The sequence below is a fragment of the Petaurus breviceps genome, unplaced genomic scaffold (genome assembly GCF_028583685.1).
Source record: "Petaurus breviceps papuanus isolate PSGF00001 unplaced genomic scaffold, PetGlider_PUasm1.0 138, whole genome shotgun sequence".
NCBI classification, from domain to species: Eukaryota; Metazoa; Chordata; class Mammalia; order Diprotodontia; family Petauridae; genus Petaurus; species Petaurus breviceps.
In genome coordinates, this window is record NW_027185694.1 from 28,072,322 (window position 1) to 28,092,656 (window position 20,335).

General features: G+C 37.0%; 1 protein-coding gene and 1 pseudogene across 2 annotated transcripts in view; one reads left to right on the plus strand and one right to left on the minus strand.

Moving 5' to 3' along the window:
• IFT140 (intraflagellar transport 140) overlaps window positions 1–20,335 on the minus strand; it is a 179,590-nt gene that overhangs the window by 80,239 nt on the left and 79,016 nt on the right. For both annotated transcript variants that reach the window (XM_069108847.1, XM_069108852.1), the window contains 2 exons: window positions 18,195–18,363; window positions 11,585–11,716 (listed from right to left, as the gene is read on the minus strand). In XM_069108847.1, coding sequence (XP_068964948.1) covers window positions 11,585–11,716; window positions 18,195–18,363 — 301 coding nt within the window. The remainder of the gene's footprint in view (window positions 1–11,584; window positions 11,717–18,194; window positions 18,364–20,335) is intronic.
• Window positions 1,236–8,429, plus strand: LOC138143953 (heterogeneous nuclear ribonucleoprotein D-like pseudogene; annotated as a pseudogene).

Below are 20,335 nucleotides of genomic sequence, written 5' to 3' on the forward strand. Positions count from 1 at the left end.
ATGAAGTGAATTGCCCAGCGTCCCAGAGCTAGGAAGTTTCTGAGACTGGATTTGAACTCAAGTCTTCCTGACTCCAGGCCCATGCTCTATCCACTGAACTGCCAGATGCCTCCCTAGAGAATGTAATAGTCAATTAGGGAAGAGTAAAAGCAATGTTATACATCAGTGAGGACTCATTTGAGATAATATAAATTTGTAAAAAACTGTAAAGACAGTGGAGTTAGTCCTACCAGTAGTGGTCAGATATAATGATCAAAGAAAGCAAATAGTAGAAGTAGATAGGGTTTGGATAGGGATAAATGACAATAGGAAAGGGAGACAGAGAAGAGGGTAGAGGGAAATGTAAAGTTGCATTGGTCAAGATCTTGAAGGGAAGAAAATGAGTCAACACAGGAAGGATAAACTGAGAAAATGGGAGGTGGGAGTGGAGTAAAAAGACGTAGCATGGACAGGGAATAAGTTTAGGAGGGAAAAACACAGGGAGAGATTGAAGAACTAGAGGTTATGGTCAGATAAAGGAATCTTTATCTGGTGGTAGTATAATGTGGAGCTGATCTATAATCTGATGAGATCACAGGATTTGGGCCCCTGCAAGTTGCTGTACGTGTGCTTCTGGCTAAAACAAAGGCACCATAGGCCCTTGCTGGGAGAACACAGTAGTGAGCTCCTCTGATTGATCCCAGCAACTAGACTTTCCGCTGTGGATTGACTAATGCCCAGGAGAAAGGACCCTTAATGAAAAATGCCTGTCGTATGTTTCTAAGTGGAAAGTTCCACTAATTAACCAGAGAGACCTTTTTTTACACCTTTCTCTCCCTTGGAAATTGTGATATGTATGTGGGGGAGGAGATGTCTCTCCTAGTAGAAATAGTAACTGACAGTAGAAGCATATGAAAATGGGAGACATGTTTTTGAGAAAGCCTGTGACTGGAGTTTCCTGGAATGCCTAGCAGCCTTCTTCTGCCTTTCTGTTTGCTTTCCTGAGCAAAAGTCAGAGACTAAGGATCCTGAGGAGGAGGCTTTCAGACCTGGGATCACTTCCTCATAGGTAATTCTGAACTTGAAAGTTCCTAAGTTTGATAGTTGGACACTAGTTACCCAGAGGGAGAAGATAAACCTTTAACAGAATGCTTTTATGGAAAAGAGAAACTCTCATTGGATTGTCCATAGTGCCATGGCCAGACAGATGTGGACCTCACTAATGCCCCATGACACTTAGTGCAGGTCTTAAGCAAATGGGGAAGATCTTTTTTAACAATTCCACAAAAGGTGAGTGTAAATGGGCTGTCTGATTGTTCTTTATTTCCTGTTTGTGCATGTTGATGCATCCTTTACATCCTATACTGTTTCTGTGGTGAAGGAAATAAAAAGCTGTCCCATACCTAATAACTACATAGTACATAAGTGTCTTTGTAGGAGGAGATCGTAGATATGAGCCCTATCTAAGCTTTGTTTTAGGGATTTTCCTGGAGTTTTCCCCTGGAATGAGAGGGAGAGCAAGGAAGCAAACTTGACCCTCCCCACCCTGGACTTGAGATTCTTAAAGATGCATCTGATTGATGTGAGCCTAGAGTTTCTTGAGTAGGGTGAAAGGGGAGTGAACTTTAGGTACATTGCTTGATAATACTCTTCAGGTGTATTTCCAACAATGAGATTACTGAGTCCAAAAGTATCATTTCTCTAACTTTCATAGTACACTGAAAGATTGTTCTTCAAAAGATTCTACTAATTTATAATCTGGTAAGGTCTATTTTTTAATCTGTTCTTATATGAGTAAGATTCAAAACCATGATTTAGGGGAAGACAATCAACAGGTAGATTTTGCAATTATTCTGTGATTATTAACTTAAAAGTTAAAAATTCACAAAGGTTCATTCATTCAACAAATGCTGAATGCAAGGCATCGACTGTACTAGGTACTCTATATTGAACATAAGATGGATAAGAACTGGTCACTTCAAGAAATTAACAGTCTCAGACAAATGTGGCCTCCTTTCTTTTGCAGAGGTGGGAGGTCCACAGTTGTAGAACACTGAAAGTATTTTCAGATTTTTTTCACTGTATTGATCAATTTTGCTAAATTTTTTCTCTTCCCTTTTTTCTTTAGAACATTATTTCATGAGATGGTTCTCTGGGATGGGGTGAAGTCATGCAGGAGGTAATTTAGGTGATGTAAAATAAAAACATATCAATAAACATTTATTTCAAAAGAAGCACATAGTCTAGAATGGAAGATAAGACATGTACAAATAACTAAAATACAAAACTATGTGTGATGAAAGCCATAAAAGAAATACTCCCACAAATACTAAGACAGTCTATAGGAGGTAGATATAGGATAACATTTAGTTGGGTAAATCAAGGTAGTTTTCATGGAATAGGTGACATCATGAGCAAATGTGCAGGGGTAAGAAAGTTTAAAGTCTGGTCAGAAAATGATGACTAGCTCATTCTTCTAAGAACATAAGGCAGCAGGAGGAGGCAATACTGGAATGGTGAATTGGAGTCAAATCACAGAATTTGAATGACAATATAAGACATTTGAACTTTATTCATTAGGCCATGGGGGAGGAACTGCTGAAGCCATAATCAGACTGAAGCTTTAAAAAGACAAATCTGGCAGTATGTTACAGTTCTCCATTACTACCAAGGGACTGCTGCTGTTGGACTGGATCCAATCCAGAACTAGAGCTTCCATCAACTTTGTCAGGAGGTATGTGTGCTTCATCATAGGTCCTTTGGAAGCATGCATTGACTAGAATTCTGAAGTCTTTCAAAGTTTTGTGTGTGTGTGTGTGTGTGAAAGAGAGAGAGAGAGAGAGAGAGAGAGAGAGAGAGAGAGAGAGAGAGAGTTATAAACCATTTAACTTACTGATTTTACTTGTGGACTCTACATCCTCTATTTTAGTGATCTAATCAGCTCCCATGAGTTCAATTATCATCTCTAAGCAAATGATGCTTCATCTACATATCTATCAACTGCTTCCAATATATCTCTACATCTGTGTCTTGTAGGCATTTTAATTCAACATGTTCAAGATAAAATTCATCATAGTTTTCCCCCAAATTATGCTTTTTCTAATCTTCTCTATTTCCTTTGGAAGCACTACATCCTTTCTATCAAAAGCTTTTCGCAACCTCAAAGCCATCTTTGGTTCTTCCCTCTTCTTCATTCACATATCTAAAACCAGTGGTCAAATCTTGTCAATTCTTCCTCTACAATATCTTTTCAATTTCTCTATGCAGATACAGCCAGATCTACACATTCAGTTCTAATCTTTCTACTCAGCTCAAGTCCCACATCACCAATTACTTGTTGGGCATTCTAAATGACCCTCCAATGAGTATCTAAAACTCAAAATGACCAAAATGGAATTATCTTCTCCCTAACCCCATTCCTCCTCTATTCTTCCCTATTTCTGTTATAAATTTGGTATTATTCTTCATTCTTCCCTCTCAATCATCTCCCATTATCCAATGTTTCTAAGACTTATTTATTCTACCACTACCACATATCTTGCATCTGTCCCTTCCTTCCACTCATACAAACATCACCCCCCTATTGCTTTTCACATGAACTGCTATAATAGCCTTCAAATTGGACTATCAACTTTCAGTCTCTCTCCTTTTTATTCTACAATCCTAAATAAAGAGCTACCTAAATAATGTCCCTAATTTTGGTTTGTACAGTGATCAACCACAATTTCAGAGAACTGGTAATAAAGCATGGTACCCACATCTGGACAGAGGTGATTGACTCAAGATGTAGAATAAGACATACATTTTCTGATGAGATCAATGTGGGAATTTCTTTTGCTTGACTATGCATATGTTAAAAGAGTTTTATTTTCCTTGTGGAATTTTTTTTCTTCAATTTATCGGTAGAGGTGGAAAAAGAAAGTGAGGATAGGGACAGGGTGGCCAAAACAAGAAAGAATAAAAAGGAAGCAAGAAAAGCAGACCACTGAAACATTTTTTTTAGTGCTGACAATAGAAAAGGAAGAACAAAAAGAATCACAGACAAGCAGTATTGCTTTGAAAGTTACATGTTGAATTTTTTATATATTCTAAAAGAAAAGCAACTTGCATTTAATAAGAGATTCATGACTTCATGCATAATCTTTTCTTCCTGTTTTATTCTGTATATGGAAACGTTCATTCTATTTGATATTTGTTAAGTTCAGAAAAAAAAAAAAACTACTGAAAAACTTCCTAAAGCACAAGTTTGATCATGTCACTCTACTTCTCAAGAACCTCCCTATTGCCTTTAAGATAAAATACTCCTCAAATGCACATTTAAAGCTTTTCACAGTGTGTCTCTAGGCAACCTTTATTGGAATGTTTTACATTATTCTTTTCCATGCTTTCTATATTCCAGCCAAATTGCTTTATTTGCTTTTTTCCCCAAACAGCATTCCACCTCTGGGTCTTGAATATATTCCTTTCCATCAGGATTGTGAGCTCTTTAAGGGCAGGAACTGTTTTTGCCTCTTTTTGTATCCTATTGTTTATTTATTGTTTGACCCTCACCTCTGACTCTTAAAATTATCTTCTTTTGAGGTTCTGCTCATGTATCACTGCCTATGAGAAGCCTTTTCTAATCTTCCAAATTGGTAGGGCTCTCTTGCTCTCTCATCAAATAACCATGTACATAGTTATCTGTTTACATATTATCAAGTTACAGAAGAATGTAAACTCCTGGAGGGCAGGAGTTTTCTTTATATCCCTAACTTTCACATAGTAGCACTTAATTGTTTTGCATTGGGAAAGAGAAGGGATTACATCAGTGGATACCACATAGGAAGCTAATGGAATAGTGCAGGTAAGATGCAATAAAATCATGTATTGGAGTAGTGACAGTAGAATGTTTTGTTTTGTTTTTAAGGAAAAGGTGAGAAAAGCATTGTGGAAAAAAAAAGAACTATCTTAACTGGGCAAATAATTCAATGGGAGGGAGGCTATGAAGAGGGAGAAAAGTCTGCAGCTGCAACACCCTCTCTAAGCCACCTGTCCTGGCCAACAGCCCTCTCACCACAGACAAATGTGAACGAGTACAGCAACAAGGAGGAATTCGGCAAGGGCCCCAAAATCAATTCGAGCAAGAACTAGCAGGATAACAATAAAATGTATATTGGAGGGTTAAGCTGGGATACAAGCTAAAAAGATCTCACTAAATACCTGCCTCTTTTTAGAGAGGTTGTAGACTGCACAATTAAGACAGAATCAATCCTTCATGGGAAGATGAGGGGAATTCAGATTTGAGCTTTTCAAAGATGCTGCTAGTGTCAATAAATCTTGGAACTTAAAGAACACAAGCTGGAAGGCAAGTTTATAGACTCTAAAAGTGTCAAAACTTTAAAGGGAAAGGAGCCCTCTATAAAGTTATTTGTCGATGAACTGAGCCCAGACACATTTGAAGAATAAATCAAAGAATATTTTGAAGCATCTGGCGAGATTGAGAATATTGAACTAAGGACACAAAAACCAATGAAAGAGGATTTTGTTTTGTCCCATATATACATAGAGAACCACTAAAGAAATTATTCATCAGACTGGTTCTTGGAAGTGTGAAATCAAAGTTGCCCAGCCCAAATAGGTATATAGGCATCAACATCAACAACAGAAAGGAGGGAGGGGTTCTGCAGCTGGTGGACATATGCCAAAGCATCCCAAGGGGATGATAATCACCAAAATAATCACCAGCCATGTTAAAGGAGAACATGGAGAAAACACGTGCAGAGATTACAGCAGCCTATCTTGCAGGATGAGGACACTGAATGGAGAGTGGTCTTCTATTGATCTGAGATGACTATTTTGTAAAAGACTTTTAGTGTACATGACACAACTGTCTCCAATTGTGTATAGTGGAGATTAAGTTTTCTTGTTTTTGCTTTGTCCTTTGCCATCTGTTATGACAAATGTGAATTTGTGTTTATGCAAATTTAATTTGTATAATTTCATGTTAAATGATTCTTAAAAATAAATTACTTGTGGTTGTTTTTCTGTGTGAGGTACTAAATAGCTCTCTAAAAATGTAATTTTAAGGGGCAGCTAGGTGGGGCAGTGAATAGAGAGTTCAAATCTGGCCTCAGGCACTTGACACTTACTAGTTATGTGACCTTAGGCAAGTCACTTAACCCCAAATGCCTTGCCTTCCCCCTGTTTCCCCCCAAAAGAAAAAAAATACAATTTTAAATAAGCAATAATGGAAGTACAGTTTCTTTTCTTTTTTTTTTTTTAAGCAATTGGGGTTAAGTAACTTGCTCAAGGTTACAGGGCCAGTTATTTCTGGGTGTGGTGCTAAGTATCTGAGCCCAGTTTTCATCCTGACACTGGGGCTGGTGCTCTTACTCGCTGTGCTACCTGGCTGCCCCACACAGTTTATTTCTAAGAGTCATAGACAGTGGGGAGAAACTGATCCTTTATAAATAGTAAGAAACAAACTTTGCCTTAGATTTTTAATTTCCTTGACAAAGGTCTATGCTAAGAATTGATACCCATGTTTAAAGTAACCATAGATACGATGCATAGATACATGCAATGGAACAGTACTTGTTCCCTACATGCATTCTTGGGATCTTAGTGATGAGAAGTGTTAATTCAGCATGTTGTGAATAGCTGAAATTGTTTCTATCAGGCCATAGATCACTTGACTTTTATTTTCAACAGGAGCATCTTTGTATTAAGCACCACAAAATAAGGCACAGTTAGTAACTGCTTTATGAGTTGACAAAATGCTTTGAGCCTATTTGTAAAAAAACAAAACAAAACAAACAAAAAACACCCACACATGAATTATGATTACTTGATACAATGTGAGTATAATTAAGATTGCATATTTCTATATCCACTGAAACTAGATTAAAGATTAATATGGGCAAGATTTTCACTATAGAAGTGTAAGTAAATAAACTATACTCTGAAATAGTGCATTATGTCACTGCCACTGCCAGACCACAATAGCTATTTCCTGTTGGAATACATACTTGGAAAGCTTTGGTACAGTTATAGCTTTTGTCTTGGAAGTTTTTAGGAAAAGGCATTATAGGAAATACCATAAACTTTTGTATTGTTTTGTATTCTAAATAAAGGTTATTTTTCCATTTTTAAATAAAAAAAGATGTGTAAAAGAATCAATGAGTAACAGTATGAATTACTTTGTGGACTCTAATACAAATGATTTAATAACTTGCTCTATGATTCTTTCAGAAAAACCCAAAAAGAGTCGCATGGGCTGAGGCAAAGTGAAATGTACTGTGTACAAAGTTAACAGCAATATTTTAAGATGATCAGCTGTGAATGACTTAGCTATTCTCTGTAATATAATGATCCAAGACAACTTTGAAGGACTTTGCTATCCATCCCCAGAGAAAGAATTGATGGTGTCTGAATACAGATTGAAGCATACTTTTCTTTAACTTTTTTTTCTTGAGTTTTTTATCTATGTTTTCCTTCACAACATGATTATTATAGAAATAATGCATGACTATACATATATAGCCTATATCAAATTGCCTGCCTTCCCAATGGGGGGAGTGGGGAGGGAGGAAGGAAGAGAATTTGGCACTCCAAGTTTTAAAAACAAATGTTAAAAATTGTTTTTACAAATAACTGGGGAAAAATACCAAATTAAAGAAAAAATAAATTTGCTCTAAGCAATGCTCTGTAGGCTCTGATTAGAAATTTTTTTAAAAAGCTGACAGTAGAAGTTGCTAGAGTTTGGGGGTTGTTGAAATGGCAGGCACCATACAAGGTTAGAGTGAGTAAAGCATTCTAGTGAGCTAGTGAGCATATTGCTAACCAAGTGACCTGGAAAAAGTAGAAGAGCAACTGAATCCGGAAGAGACTCTGAAGTAGCACATTATGTCAGAAGAGAGTTGAATGGATTAGGAGAACCGAGAGAAGGGAGTGACTGAGATGGTGATGAAAGTGAAGAATCCTTTCAGAAGTGAAGGAGTAAAGGAACAGGAGCAGACTATGATAATAGAAACCCTAGTCTGAGAAGAGATGCTCAGAGTTCAAGATCCTAAGAGTGGAACAGTTCTGAATTATGACAAGGCAAAGTGGAGAAGGTTTTGTCCACAGTGTGGCAAATGTAGATTAATAGGGAAGAAGAAACTAGAAGGTTAAGTGATAGATTGGAATCATGTTAGTAAAAGTCATAATAAAGTTACAAAAGGACTTTAATGATCACTAAAGGCCACAGGCTTGCCCTGTAGGCAAGCAGAATTTATTTTCAAGGATAATTTACTACATATAATAATATTGTCAGTGTGGCTTTGACTGATATGAATAGCTGACATTTACATAGTGTTTTTTTTTTTAAAGCATTCGGGGTTAAGTAACTTGCTCAAGGTTACACGGCCAGTTATTTCTGGGTGTGGTGCTAAGTATCTGAGCCCGGATTTGATCCAGGTCATCCCGACACTGGAGCTGGTGCTCTTACTCGCTGAGCCACCTGGCGCCCCTTACATAGTGTTTTAAGGTTTGAAAAGCACTTTAAGCACATTATCTCCTCTAATCCTTCCACAATCCAGTGAGGCAGAAAAACAGGCATTATTTTTTTTTTCCATTTCAGAGATGAGGAAACTGAAACTAAGAAAGATTAAATGACTTCCCCTGGTCACACAGCTATTCCAAGTGTCAAAGGTGGCCTTGTAATCCAGGCCTCTTCTTGACTTATGTAAAGCACTCTCCACTACATTATCCATCTTCTGATACCAAGGTACTGCCAGAAAATAATTCATCCTATTAAGGACTTTTCTCAAGTGCCTCACATAGCCTGCCACATCTAAGTGTATTCTACCATATTTCACATTTCTCCCATACTATCTTCTCATCTGCTGACACACAGTTACCCTTTATACTCTCAACCCTGTATCCTTTGGAGTTCCTACTCTTACCAGTTTTAGTTCCAGAACCATAATCAAATCAGGGTATGTTAAGCTATTCTTTTCATCTACTTTCCTTTCTATTCCCCTGTCAACACACCATCCCTGCAAATTTCCAAACCATGGTACCCACCTGGGCCTCCACTCTCATATTTGTGAGCCTCCCCCTATTAGAACATAGGCTCTCTGAGGGTAGAGACTGCCTTTGCTTTTGTATTTGTATTCCCGGAACTTAGTATAGTGCCTAGCATATAATAAATACTAAATAAATGCTCATTCATTCATTCATTCATATTCCCCTAGTTCCTTAACTCCCACATAAAGGTGAAGGCAATAAGGCTGAACCAAAACAGAAATATTGAGCTGATAAAATGGAGCATAGCCTAATAACTAAGGGGGAAAAAGGCACATAATTCTTATTGGTTATTCCTCAAAATCACTTTGTGAGGAAGATTACTAATAATTTTCTCTTTTATAAATAAAGAAGCACAAGAATGAAATTTAAGTGAAGTTAATTTGTTCTAAGTCATACATCAAGTGTAAAGCTAGAAATGACAGGATATTCAATTAAATTTATTTATTTATTTATTTTTAAGCAATTGAGGTTAAGTAACTTGCTCAAGGTTACACGGCCAGGTGTTTCTGGGTGGGTGCTAAGTGTCTGAGCCTGGGATTCGATCTCCAGGTCTTCTCAACACTGGAGCCGGTGCTCTTACTTGCTGTGCTACCTGGCCGCCCCTATTCAATTAAATTTTGATTGAGTTATAACACCTCAAATGAAGAAAAATTTTCATATTAGTTTCTTTGAATATATGGCTAAAACTAGACATGGTTGCTAAACACAAGAATATGTCAAACAGGACACTGCTGCACTTTAAAATAAAAAACTTGGAAAAAAACAAAAACAAAAGGTACAAAACAAATAAATGAGACAATGCATACTTACAAATGCCTTATAAATATATCCTCTGCGGAACAACAACTATGAGCATTGGAAAATAAAAAAAGGAAAAGTGAGAAAAGAGGAAAAAAACAAGTAATGTATAAATATGAAAAAAGATATACTGTTTAGAAATGATGAAAAGTCCTGGATGAAATGCACTAAGAGTAATCAATTTTTTTAAATTTTCTAATTCAAATAGGAGGAAAAAGAGATGTAGAAAAATTAAATGAAACTCTAATGGATGCTATCTAATGACATCACTTCTACCTATAGTGTGAGCAAAAAGCTTAAGATACAAAGACTAGCACGTTTCTTTACTCAGTTAATTTCAATATCTTTTCACTTACCCAAAATATCTATAAGTGCAATCTAATTTGATATTTTTTTTAATGCAAGCACTATTCTAAAACATAAACATACTTTGGTCATTTTTGTGGAGTATTTTTTTTCATCTACTGACATGAGAAAATGTGGACATGCTGAATCCATACATAGATTTTTTTTGTTTTCAAAAAATATGTCCTAATCTGTAATGAAACATTATGATATGGCTCAGCTTAGGCAAGCCAAGGTGCTTTCACAGACTAAAAGTCAAACTACATCTTTTTGATGATAACCAGGATCCTTTGATGCTTAACTACTTAGCGACTTCTGGAGAGAAGTACAATGGACAGCTAAAGAATCATTTTGGACACTTGGTTCCAGTTATGATAGAGATTTTTCCCAAGTCAATTATAAAGCACCTTATCCTAACAGCCAGGCAAAGGCCTATAGAGATTTTTAAAAACTCTTTTTTTGTGTTAGGAAAATAAAGGAAAAATGATAAGAGAAAGCAATCTGGCCTCCCACAAGTTTGTTTCAGAAGGTGGTAGAACAGTGTTAGAATTTAGGGTTAGAATCAGAGTCAGAGGGAGAGGGAGAGAGTTCTCTGGGTGGGAAAGGAACAGCCCAAAGAAAATATATATACTACATTCCTCAGGGACTTCACAAAAATTATACACCTATAGTGTACATCTCCTAGACATGCCTGGTTAGTTTCATAAATCTCTCACAGCCATCTATGCATGTGTGTCCACATTCCTTGTGGACATTATATATCCTATAAATTAGCCTAAAACATAGAAATCATAGATTCAAAGAAAGTTAGAGTTGTAGGGGACCTTAGGGAACACCTTGTTCAATACCTTTCATTTGAAAAGTAAGGAAACTGAGGAACCAGAAAGGGAAAACCCTTCATTGAGATCATAGAGCTTAATACCAGCAAAACTGGGGTCAAGAAAAGCTGGCACTTGGAGAGCATGTCAAAGTTTCCATGCTGCTTTCCAAATATTATTTAACTGAAGCATCACAACAGGCCAAGAGGTGGGTGTCGAAGGATTGATTATTCCTGTTTTACAGATGATAAAGCTAACACATAGAAAGATCAAATGAGCTACCCTTGGTTACCCAGTGGGATTTAAGCCAGAGCTTTTCTGGATGGTGAGCCTTCTCTCTACTCCAGCACTCAACCTGTCCCAGGTCTAGAACTAAAGCCTCCCACTTCAGTACTCTTTCAGTATAAGACTTTCCTAAAATGAAACCCTCATTATTTGCTGTCCATTTTGGGCGCTAAATTATGGCTCATGGTCTTCAAAATAATAGACACTGTGGAGCCAATTCATATTTCAGAACAATGGAAAAATTGGTATTGATCAGGGCTTAGCCAGGGAATAAAGGATCAGAAACCTAATCTTTTCAATGGAAGACTCACTTTTTTTGTGAAGTAATAATGCGGCACCTCAATACCCAGAAGAGCCTGGTAGGCAGAAGGCCGTGGAAAGCTGTCTTGAAGCAAGAGGCCATGTTCTTCAGTGCTGAAGAATGATATAATCAAAACATCTGCCTGGAAAGGGGAGAAAAAGTATTGTTTTGGCTTTAATGTGGCAATATTCTTTTTAAATTTTGTTTTTATTTTCCATTTTCACTTGCCAGAATAAAATTAAAAGGAAAACACACACACACACACACACACACACACAGCTTCCTCATTAAAGCAAAGGGCCAAAACACCATTTTTTCCCCTTAGAGCAAAAGGAATGATCTCCCTGAAGAGAGAAAACATAAGTAAACTTGAGTCTTTTTTTCCTGTTAAGATCTTCTATTTCTATTTTGTTTTCAAATGGATATCTATTACTAAGTCTTCTTCCCTTCCATACTTCCATGTCCCCATGATCTCACTGATTTCAAACTGGTGTCAATATTCCCTCTACTGGTTTGTGAATTACAGTCCATCTCTGCCTTCTCATGCTCAATGATTCTTTTCTATTCCTTTTCATAGATTCTGTATACATAGACATATCCAAGACACTACAGACCGTCTACTGTTTTTAAAAAGGTATATATATATATATATGTATGTATACATATATACATACATGCATGCACACATATATACATATGTGTATGTGTGTATTATATATTTAGACACATGTGGGTATAATTTCAGTGTAATACCTGTATTGTCTATCCATCTGTTCACTCTTATCCTCTCTACAAGGCTAACGTACTTCCTCTTCTAGTCATACACACCCTTCACTGTGACATTTGTCACATACCAGTCATCACTTGTAATTTGCTACAACCTACTTATACTTACTATTACCCTTTGAGTCACACAAAATTGTAATTCTTCTGAGATCATGACTTGTAGCCATATAGCATCATTAGAGAATACTGGTGTTTAAAAAAAGAGACTTTTGTCCAAGTGAGACGCTTGAAATCATTGAAAAGGCTGAATAATTTTACAAATTAAATATGGCTTGATATTCTCATCCTGTTCAATTCTCGGAAAAGAACAACATCTCACCAAAGTCTCTACCTGTCAAGACACATGTGCTGGGTCATCTATCTAATGGCATGCCATAATTTGGGAAATATGTACTCTTCACTTAATTTGTTTTTCCTGTATAGCTGGCTTCGCCGAATTGTTTTTTAAGTGGCTGTGGATCTCACTGAGGAGGTACTGCATTGTTAAAGGTTTTGATGCAATCAACACAACACCAGTTGCCAAGGAGTGTTGGCAAGGCTTGTTGTTTCCTAACATCTCTCGAACATGCCCCCTTCTCTCCTCTGATACTGCCACCACCCTAGTGCAGACCTTCATTTCTTCCTGCCTGGATTCGTACACTAGTCTGTCACAAGTCTCTCCCTACTCTAGTCCATCTTCCACACAGCTGTGACAAGTGACCTGATCATGTCATCTCCCTATTCAATAAACTCCAGTGGATCCCTATCATACCTCCAGTATCAAATACAAAATCCTGTTTGGCATTCAAAGTCCTTTATGACTCAGGGCCTCACCTCCCACCTTTCCAGTCTTCTCATATACCCCACAATCGTTTTGAAGCAATGATACTGGCTTCCTGACTGTTCTTCTCCTAAGACATTCCATGTCCTGACTCTGGGCACTTTCACTGGTAGTTTCCAATCTTCAGAATGTTCTCCTTCCCCATCTCTGTCTCCTGACTTCCTTCAAGTCCCAGTGGAAAGCCTGCCTTCTACAGAAAGTCTTTCCCAATACCAGTTAATCCCAGTGCCTCCCGCCTGTTGATTACTTCGTGCGTGTGTTCCTGTGTCTATGTGGTTTGTCCATAGTCGTTTGCATGTTCTCTCCCCACTAAACTTGGAGCTCCTTGAGGGCAAGGACTGACTTTTGCCTTTCTTCATATCCCCAGCACTTAGCACAGTGCCAACACATGGTAGGCACTCAGTAAATATTTATTGAGTGATTGACTCCATGGGAAATAGAGTCTCAGGGAATCATACAACTGAGGATGTAGACTGCTGGAAGTAAATGAGTTGCTGTTGCCTTCTCTTTTTTATCAAGGATACCTTTGATGTCCATTCTTATTAAAATATTACGGAGGTCAGAAAGTAGAGACATGGGTCACGTGCTAATGTCTTCAGTCACTTAAAAAATAATAAAAGTACCACCTTTTAGTCTTTTGCATTTTTTGGAAATCTACTATTGGAGACATCTTGAAAGTCAGTCCTTAAGCACATTTAAAATTACATATTTCCAAGATGTTTTACATGATTACACATGCATGACCTATATCAAATTGCTCACAATCTTAGGGAAGAGAAAAGGTAGGGAGCAGGGGAGAAAATTTGGAACTCAAAATTTAAAAAAAATGTTAAAAATTATCTTTTTATGTAATTGGAAAAAATGAAATTATATGCTTCCATCATGGATTTTTTTTCCATGTGCAGTATGTCAGGTTTACCTACTCTTCTCAAATTCATCTTTTTAAGAACCATTGCCAAGGTGAAGCCAAAATGATAAAGTAGCAGGAAGCAGCATGGCTGACCTTTACACCACAACTCCTCAAAACAGATCTAGAAAATATTCTTTAGTCTTCATAGGGAGATCTCAGCAAAAGGGTCATGAGAACTCTTAGGTATGGGTTTAGTCAATAATAGCAGCATTCAGGGAGAGTGGTGTCCCAGGGAAAAAAGGTTACAGACACAAGACAGAGAGGCCTAAATTTGTGCAGAATGACAACTGGCAGTTTTATTTCCTACTACCCAATACTGGGTCATAGATCTAGGACTGAAGGAGAAAGGGACCTCTACCTAGAAGTAGCGTTCCAGAGTGAGAAGCAGTTGCAGGCCTTGAACTGTATATTTAGCAATAAGCAATTTCAGAAGCAAACTACAATCATATGACTCTGACCTCAGGAGGTGAATGGTGTCTTAGTTCTAGTTCCTATCCCAGTCTGAAGCCTTCAGTGGAATAAGCAGGTCGGTACAGAATAAAGGGAAGCCTTCAATTCTTTGATTCTGAACCAGCACAGCTTTCCAACTGACTCCTAGTAGCTGAGTCTAGGAACAAGCTCACAGGTGTGTTGCTCAAACTAAAATCCAGGTCAGGAACTTACAGAGTTCAGATCAAAAGGTCAGGGATCAGACTTTGCTAGGACTAGACTATTTTGAAGTCTAACTTGCAGATCTTCAGTTTGACTAATCCCTGAGATTCTGGAATAACACAACATTTAATGCTCTAAGAAAACAGCAGCAAGACCCTAGAGGACACAAGCTAAGCTCCAACATTTCCTTCAAAAAAGTGGAGTCTGACCCTAACATAAAATCTAAAGTCAGAAAGTAGGGTGGAAAAATGAGCAAATAAAAAAAGAATCTCACCATAAAGAACTATTATGGTGACAGGAATGCTCAAGACATAAACCCAGAAGAAGAAAATGACTTCAAAAGATCCACATATAAATACTACAAGATAAACACAGCTTGGGAACAATTCAATTAGAATTCCTAAGAGTTTAAAATATTGTGATAAATAAATCTTGAAAAGAGATGAAAGCCATGTAAGAAAGAATTGAAGAAGTATTTAACACCCTGGAACAAGAGACACAAAACCTTGCCTAAGCAACAAACTCCTTGAAAATTGGAATAGCCCAAAGAGATGATTATGACTCCAAGACAACAAGTAATATTAAAACAAAGTCAAAAGACTGAAAAAAATAAAAGAAAATGTAAAGTATCTCATAGCAAAAACAACTGACCTAGAAAAGAGATTGAAGAAAGATTATTTAAGAATCACTGGGCTACCTGAAAGCCATGACCAAATAAAGAGCCTAGACATCATATTTAAAAAACTCTTTAGGGAAAACTGCCCAGATCTCTTAGAACCAGAAGGTAAAGCAGAAATAGAAAGAATCCACTGCTGTCTTCGTGAAAGAAATCCCAAAATAAAAACTGCTAGGGACATTATAGCCAAAATTTAGAAATTCAAGGTCAAAGTAAAAATACTACACAAGCAGCCTAAGACAAAGAAAGAAAAGATTTAAGAACTGAGCAGCTACAGTCAGGACTGCACCGGATTTAGCAGCCACTACTATAAAGGAATAGAGAGCTAAGAATATGATATTCTAGAAGGCAAAGGATACAGGCTTACAACCAAAAATAACTTACCCAGCAAAACTAAGTATAATCCTACAGGGGGAAAAATTAATTAAACAGAGGACTAGGTATTTCTGATGTAAAGACCAGAGCTGAATAGAAACTTTGAAGTGCAAACACAGAAGTCAAGAGATACATAAATATGAATGGACAAAGGTAAAGGGCTAAACAAGGAAAAACTGTTTACATTATAACATGGGGAGATGATACATGTACTCCCTCAGAACCCTATCAAAGGTCACAGAGGGAGTCTAAATAGAAGATCTGGGAGTGGTTCTCTTATGTTTTGATGATCATAAAAGAAGAATGGAAGAGGTAAAAAAGGGGGCATAAAAGAGATGGGGAAAATTGTCTCACATAAATGAGATTCACAAGTATGTCTATACAAACATGGAAGAATGGGTGAGTGAACAGCTGACCTTGGACCTCACTCTCATCTGACAGTCCAAAGGAGGGAAGAATATACACACTCACAGTTAGGTATGGAAATGCATGTCACTCAACACAGGACAGTAAGGTAAATTAAGTAAGGCATTAGTCCTAAGCAAAACAAAGTCTTAACTAAGGATATGCAAAAATATTTACATAAGCTTTGTTGTGCTGGTAAAGCATTGGAACCTGAGTAAGTTCCCATCAATTAGAGAATGGCTATGAAATGTGATGGAATACTATCATACTATAAGACATGATGACAGGGATGATTTTAGAGAAGCTGGGAAGATGCTCATGAACTGATACAAAGTGAAGTGAGCAGAACTAGAAGAACAATTTGTATAAAGACAATGTAGTAAAAACAAAACTCTGAAAGACTTAAGTCTTCACAATGACCAACAATGATTCCAGAGCACTCATAACGAAGCATACTAGCCACCTCCTGAAAGAGAGGTGATGGACTCAGAGTGCAGATTAAGACTGTTTTTGGACATGAACAATGCTGGAATTTTTTTTTGCTTGACTTGTTTTGTTTTTCCTTCTTTCTCAATTGAAGGTTGTAGGCAGGATATTGTTGATTAAAAAAATGATTAAAAAAATAAAATAATAGGATTAGTTAGATCAGTTGACCACCAAGGACCCTTCTAACCATGTAAAAAACAAAAAGTTCTACAAGATTTATACAACCTAATATGTAACACAAAACTATTTCTGTGACAGCTAACAATTCCTGAAATTTTAAGAAGCCATTCAGGTGAGAAATTCTCAGTAAAAGAAAATTGAAAAAGGACATTATTTTTTTTAAAAGAATGGGATTTGAATCATTAGTCAAACCATTAAAACATAAAAAAGAACCCTAGGGGTGGCTAGGTGGCAAATTGAATAGAGCACTAGCCCTAGAGTCAGGAGAACCTGAGTTCAAGTCCAACCTCAGACATTTAACACTTACTAGCCATGTGACCTTGGGCAAGTCACTTAACCCCAATTGCCCTGCCCTCCACCCTCAAAAAAAAAAAAGCAAAAATTAAAAAAATTAAAAAAGAACCCTTGCCACTTCCTATCACACAGGAAAACAATATATCAGTATGAAGTCTGAGATTACATTATGTAAGGACTTCCCTATTGGGTCAATGGATGGCACAACCAATGTAACAATCTATTGCTCATCTTTGAAACCAGAATCTTTCAAATACAAATATATTTTTTTGTGGAAGGGTATGATTTGTCATCTATAAATTGACCCAAATCATTTTTGGAAGCTATGGTAAGACTTTTCATTGGTATTTTTAAGAGGCTTTGAAAACATGTCTGATTTTCTCACTTAAGGAATAAACTGCATGGGTTTTGCTGGGGTTTTTTAAATTTCTGCTTATTTCTGGGTTCTGCCATGCTCTAGATGATGGAAGGGGCAAGATGTGTAAGACTGTGAGATAATTGGACCATCTTTGCTGGTCTTTACTTATAGCTTCAAATAGTGATGAGTCATATTAGTTTAGTGCCCATTGTATAAATTAGTAATTCCATTTATTTTCCTCAAATCTGCCTCTTTCAAGCTTCAGGCAAATAAAGTAGGATGTCCTAATTTGTGTGTGTGTCTTTATTGCCTGTCACAAATTAGCGAATGTTAGTTATACTCTAGTTTCTTCCCTTTTGAAGCTGTTTGCAGGGTCAAGTCAATCAGTAGGAAAATAGGTGATGAGGAGCAAGAAAAATGCTGGTGAGATGATGGTTCACATCTATAAACCCTTTATCAATGCTTTGGTCATCTTTCAATTTAATCTTTACAACCAACACCTTCCAATCTTTACTGTCTTTGTCATGGCGAATTCAGAATGCCACAAATAAATTTATCTTTATCACTCTAATAATCATTAACACTTCCCAGGCTGCCTACTTTCACATTCACAAACCACATTATCAAATGACACTAGTTCCTCGCAAGACTAAGTCAACAAAACAGGAAAGAGGAGTACCGTGCTGCTAGAATTCTCCAAGGGTGACTGTTTCTTTTCAGCAGGCTGTTGATGGGGAGTAATAGCTTCCTGGACTGCTTCACATATAAAAAGTCTTGGCTCACTCTGATCCCAGAAGTGGCTGATTGGAACATAATCAAGTAGACTCAGATTCCCCAAAATAGGATTTCTAGATGGAAAAAAGGAAGAAATATCTGTAATACTAGGAAAAACATTACCACTGCATTCACTTCATGAACTCAATAAGGCCTAAAGTAAATAGCCATCTTTTGGGGAGGGAGGGCAGTCTTTTCCATAGACCACCAACTTAGACACTCAGATTCTATGTGTTGTAATGGTCCTCATTTTATTATGAAAATTTGGTGTTTGTTAGATTAAGAATTAAAAATATAGAAGAACATATTAGATGCTTATCTGGAATGTTATACTAATAAAAGTGGGCACTTATAAAGTACCTTAAAGTTTACCAGAACTTTACATACATTATTGTAGTTGTACTATTTGTACAGTAATTAATTATACAGTTTAATTAAGGTTATAGCCATCATTGCAATGCATTTATTTCTATTCCCTTTTAGATAATTATGAGAACATTAGAATAAAGATGTACCCACTTACTGGATAATAGCTGAACAAATAATGGCACATGAATATAATAAAATATCATACAAGAAATGACAAAAGGGATGGTTTCAGAGAAACCTGGGAAGACTTGTATGAATTGATGCTGAGTGAAGTGAGCAGAGCCAGAACAACTTATACATCAACAATATAAAAATCATGATAATAAAAACATAACTTAAAAAAATTTAAGAACTCTGATCAACGCAATGCCCAACCATGATTCTAGAGTACTGATGAAGAGGCATGCCTTTTAACAGAGGGGTGATCCAAGATATAGAATGAGACATCTTTTTGGCCACTGACAATATGGACATCTGTTCTTCTTAACTATGTCTATTTTCTACAAGAGTTTTGTTTTTCTTTTCTTTCAACAGAGGGTAGGAGAGGGGAATAAGAATAGAGCTGCCAAAAAAAAAAAAGGAAGGTTTGTTGAAGCATTTTTTTAATGCATAGCAGAGACAAAAACGGACAAAAGGAGTCACAGACAAGCAGGGAGGTTTTGAAAGTTACATAGTGAACCTATGTACTTTTAAATAAAATCAAGGCGCTGCATATTGAATATTTGTAGTTTTATGTACATTCTCTTCTATTCTACTGTGTATAGGGAAATGCTCATTTTATTTGGTATTTGTTAAATTGAGAATTATTTTTTAAAATAACACAAATGCTTCTCTGAAATGTTATAATAAAACAGTAGGCATTTATATAGCACTTTCAAGTTTCCAAACATATTAAATACATTATAACATTTGACTTTAAATGTACCTTGAAAGAAAAATGCTAATGGTATTATTATCCCAGTTTTATAGATGAGGAAACTGAGACTGAGCTGAATAGACTTCTCAAGGATCAAATTAGCTAAAGGTCAAATAAATATAAGAGGCAGTATTTGAAATGAGGTAGAATTTCCTTGAGTCCAAGTCCAATGCTTTATCAAGTATGCCACATTGATTTTATGAGTGAACTTTGCTTTGAAGCTGAGGATCAGAGAATTTCCCTTTCTCAGGACCAGCTGGTACACTCAGTTGTACAGTGAACTCTGCTGGGCACTATTTGATGCTACAGCTCAGGGCTTTCAACTTAATCAAGTATATAAAACACAGTCCACCTTCACTCCCACCCTTACTCTCCCCCCTCCCCTCCAAATAGTTCAGATAAAAAAAATGACAGCTTTAGTTAAGGAATGGTCTGAAAATGACATATTAAGCTTAGCCACAAAAGAAGAGATATGAGAAGTCACTTCCTCCCATTCCCCCGCGAACGTGGATGTGGGTGTAATGGGAATGCAAATTTGGAAGATCTTCCCTGCCCCTAGGCTAAAGTGCACCTGAAGCCTGGGATGGGAGGCTTGTTTTTCAGTAGATACTTTTTGATTGGCCAGTGGGTCAATAAGGTTGTTACATTCTCTGAGCCAGGAGAAGGCTATATAAGCCCTGATGTGAGGCTTTGTTTTGGGGGCTCACTTTGAGAAGTGTTCTGTGATTTGATCTGTATTCTGGGAAGCCGTTGTCCAGGCC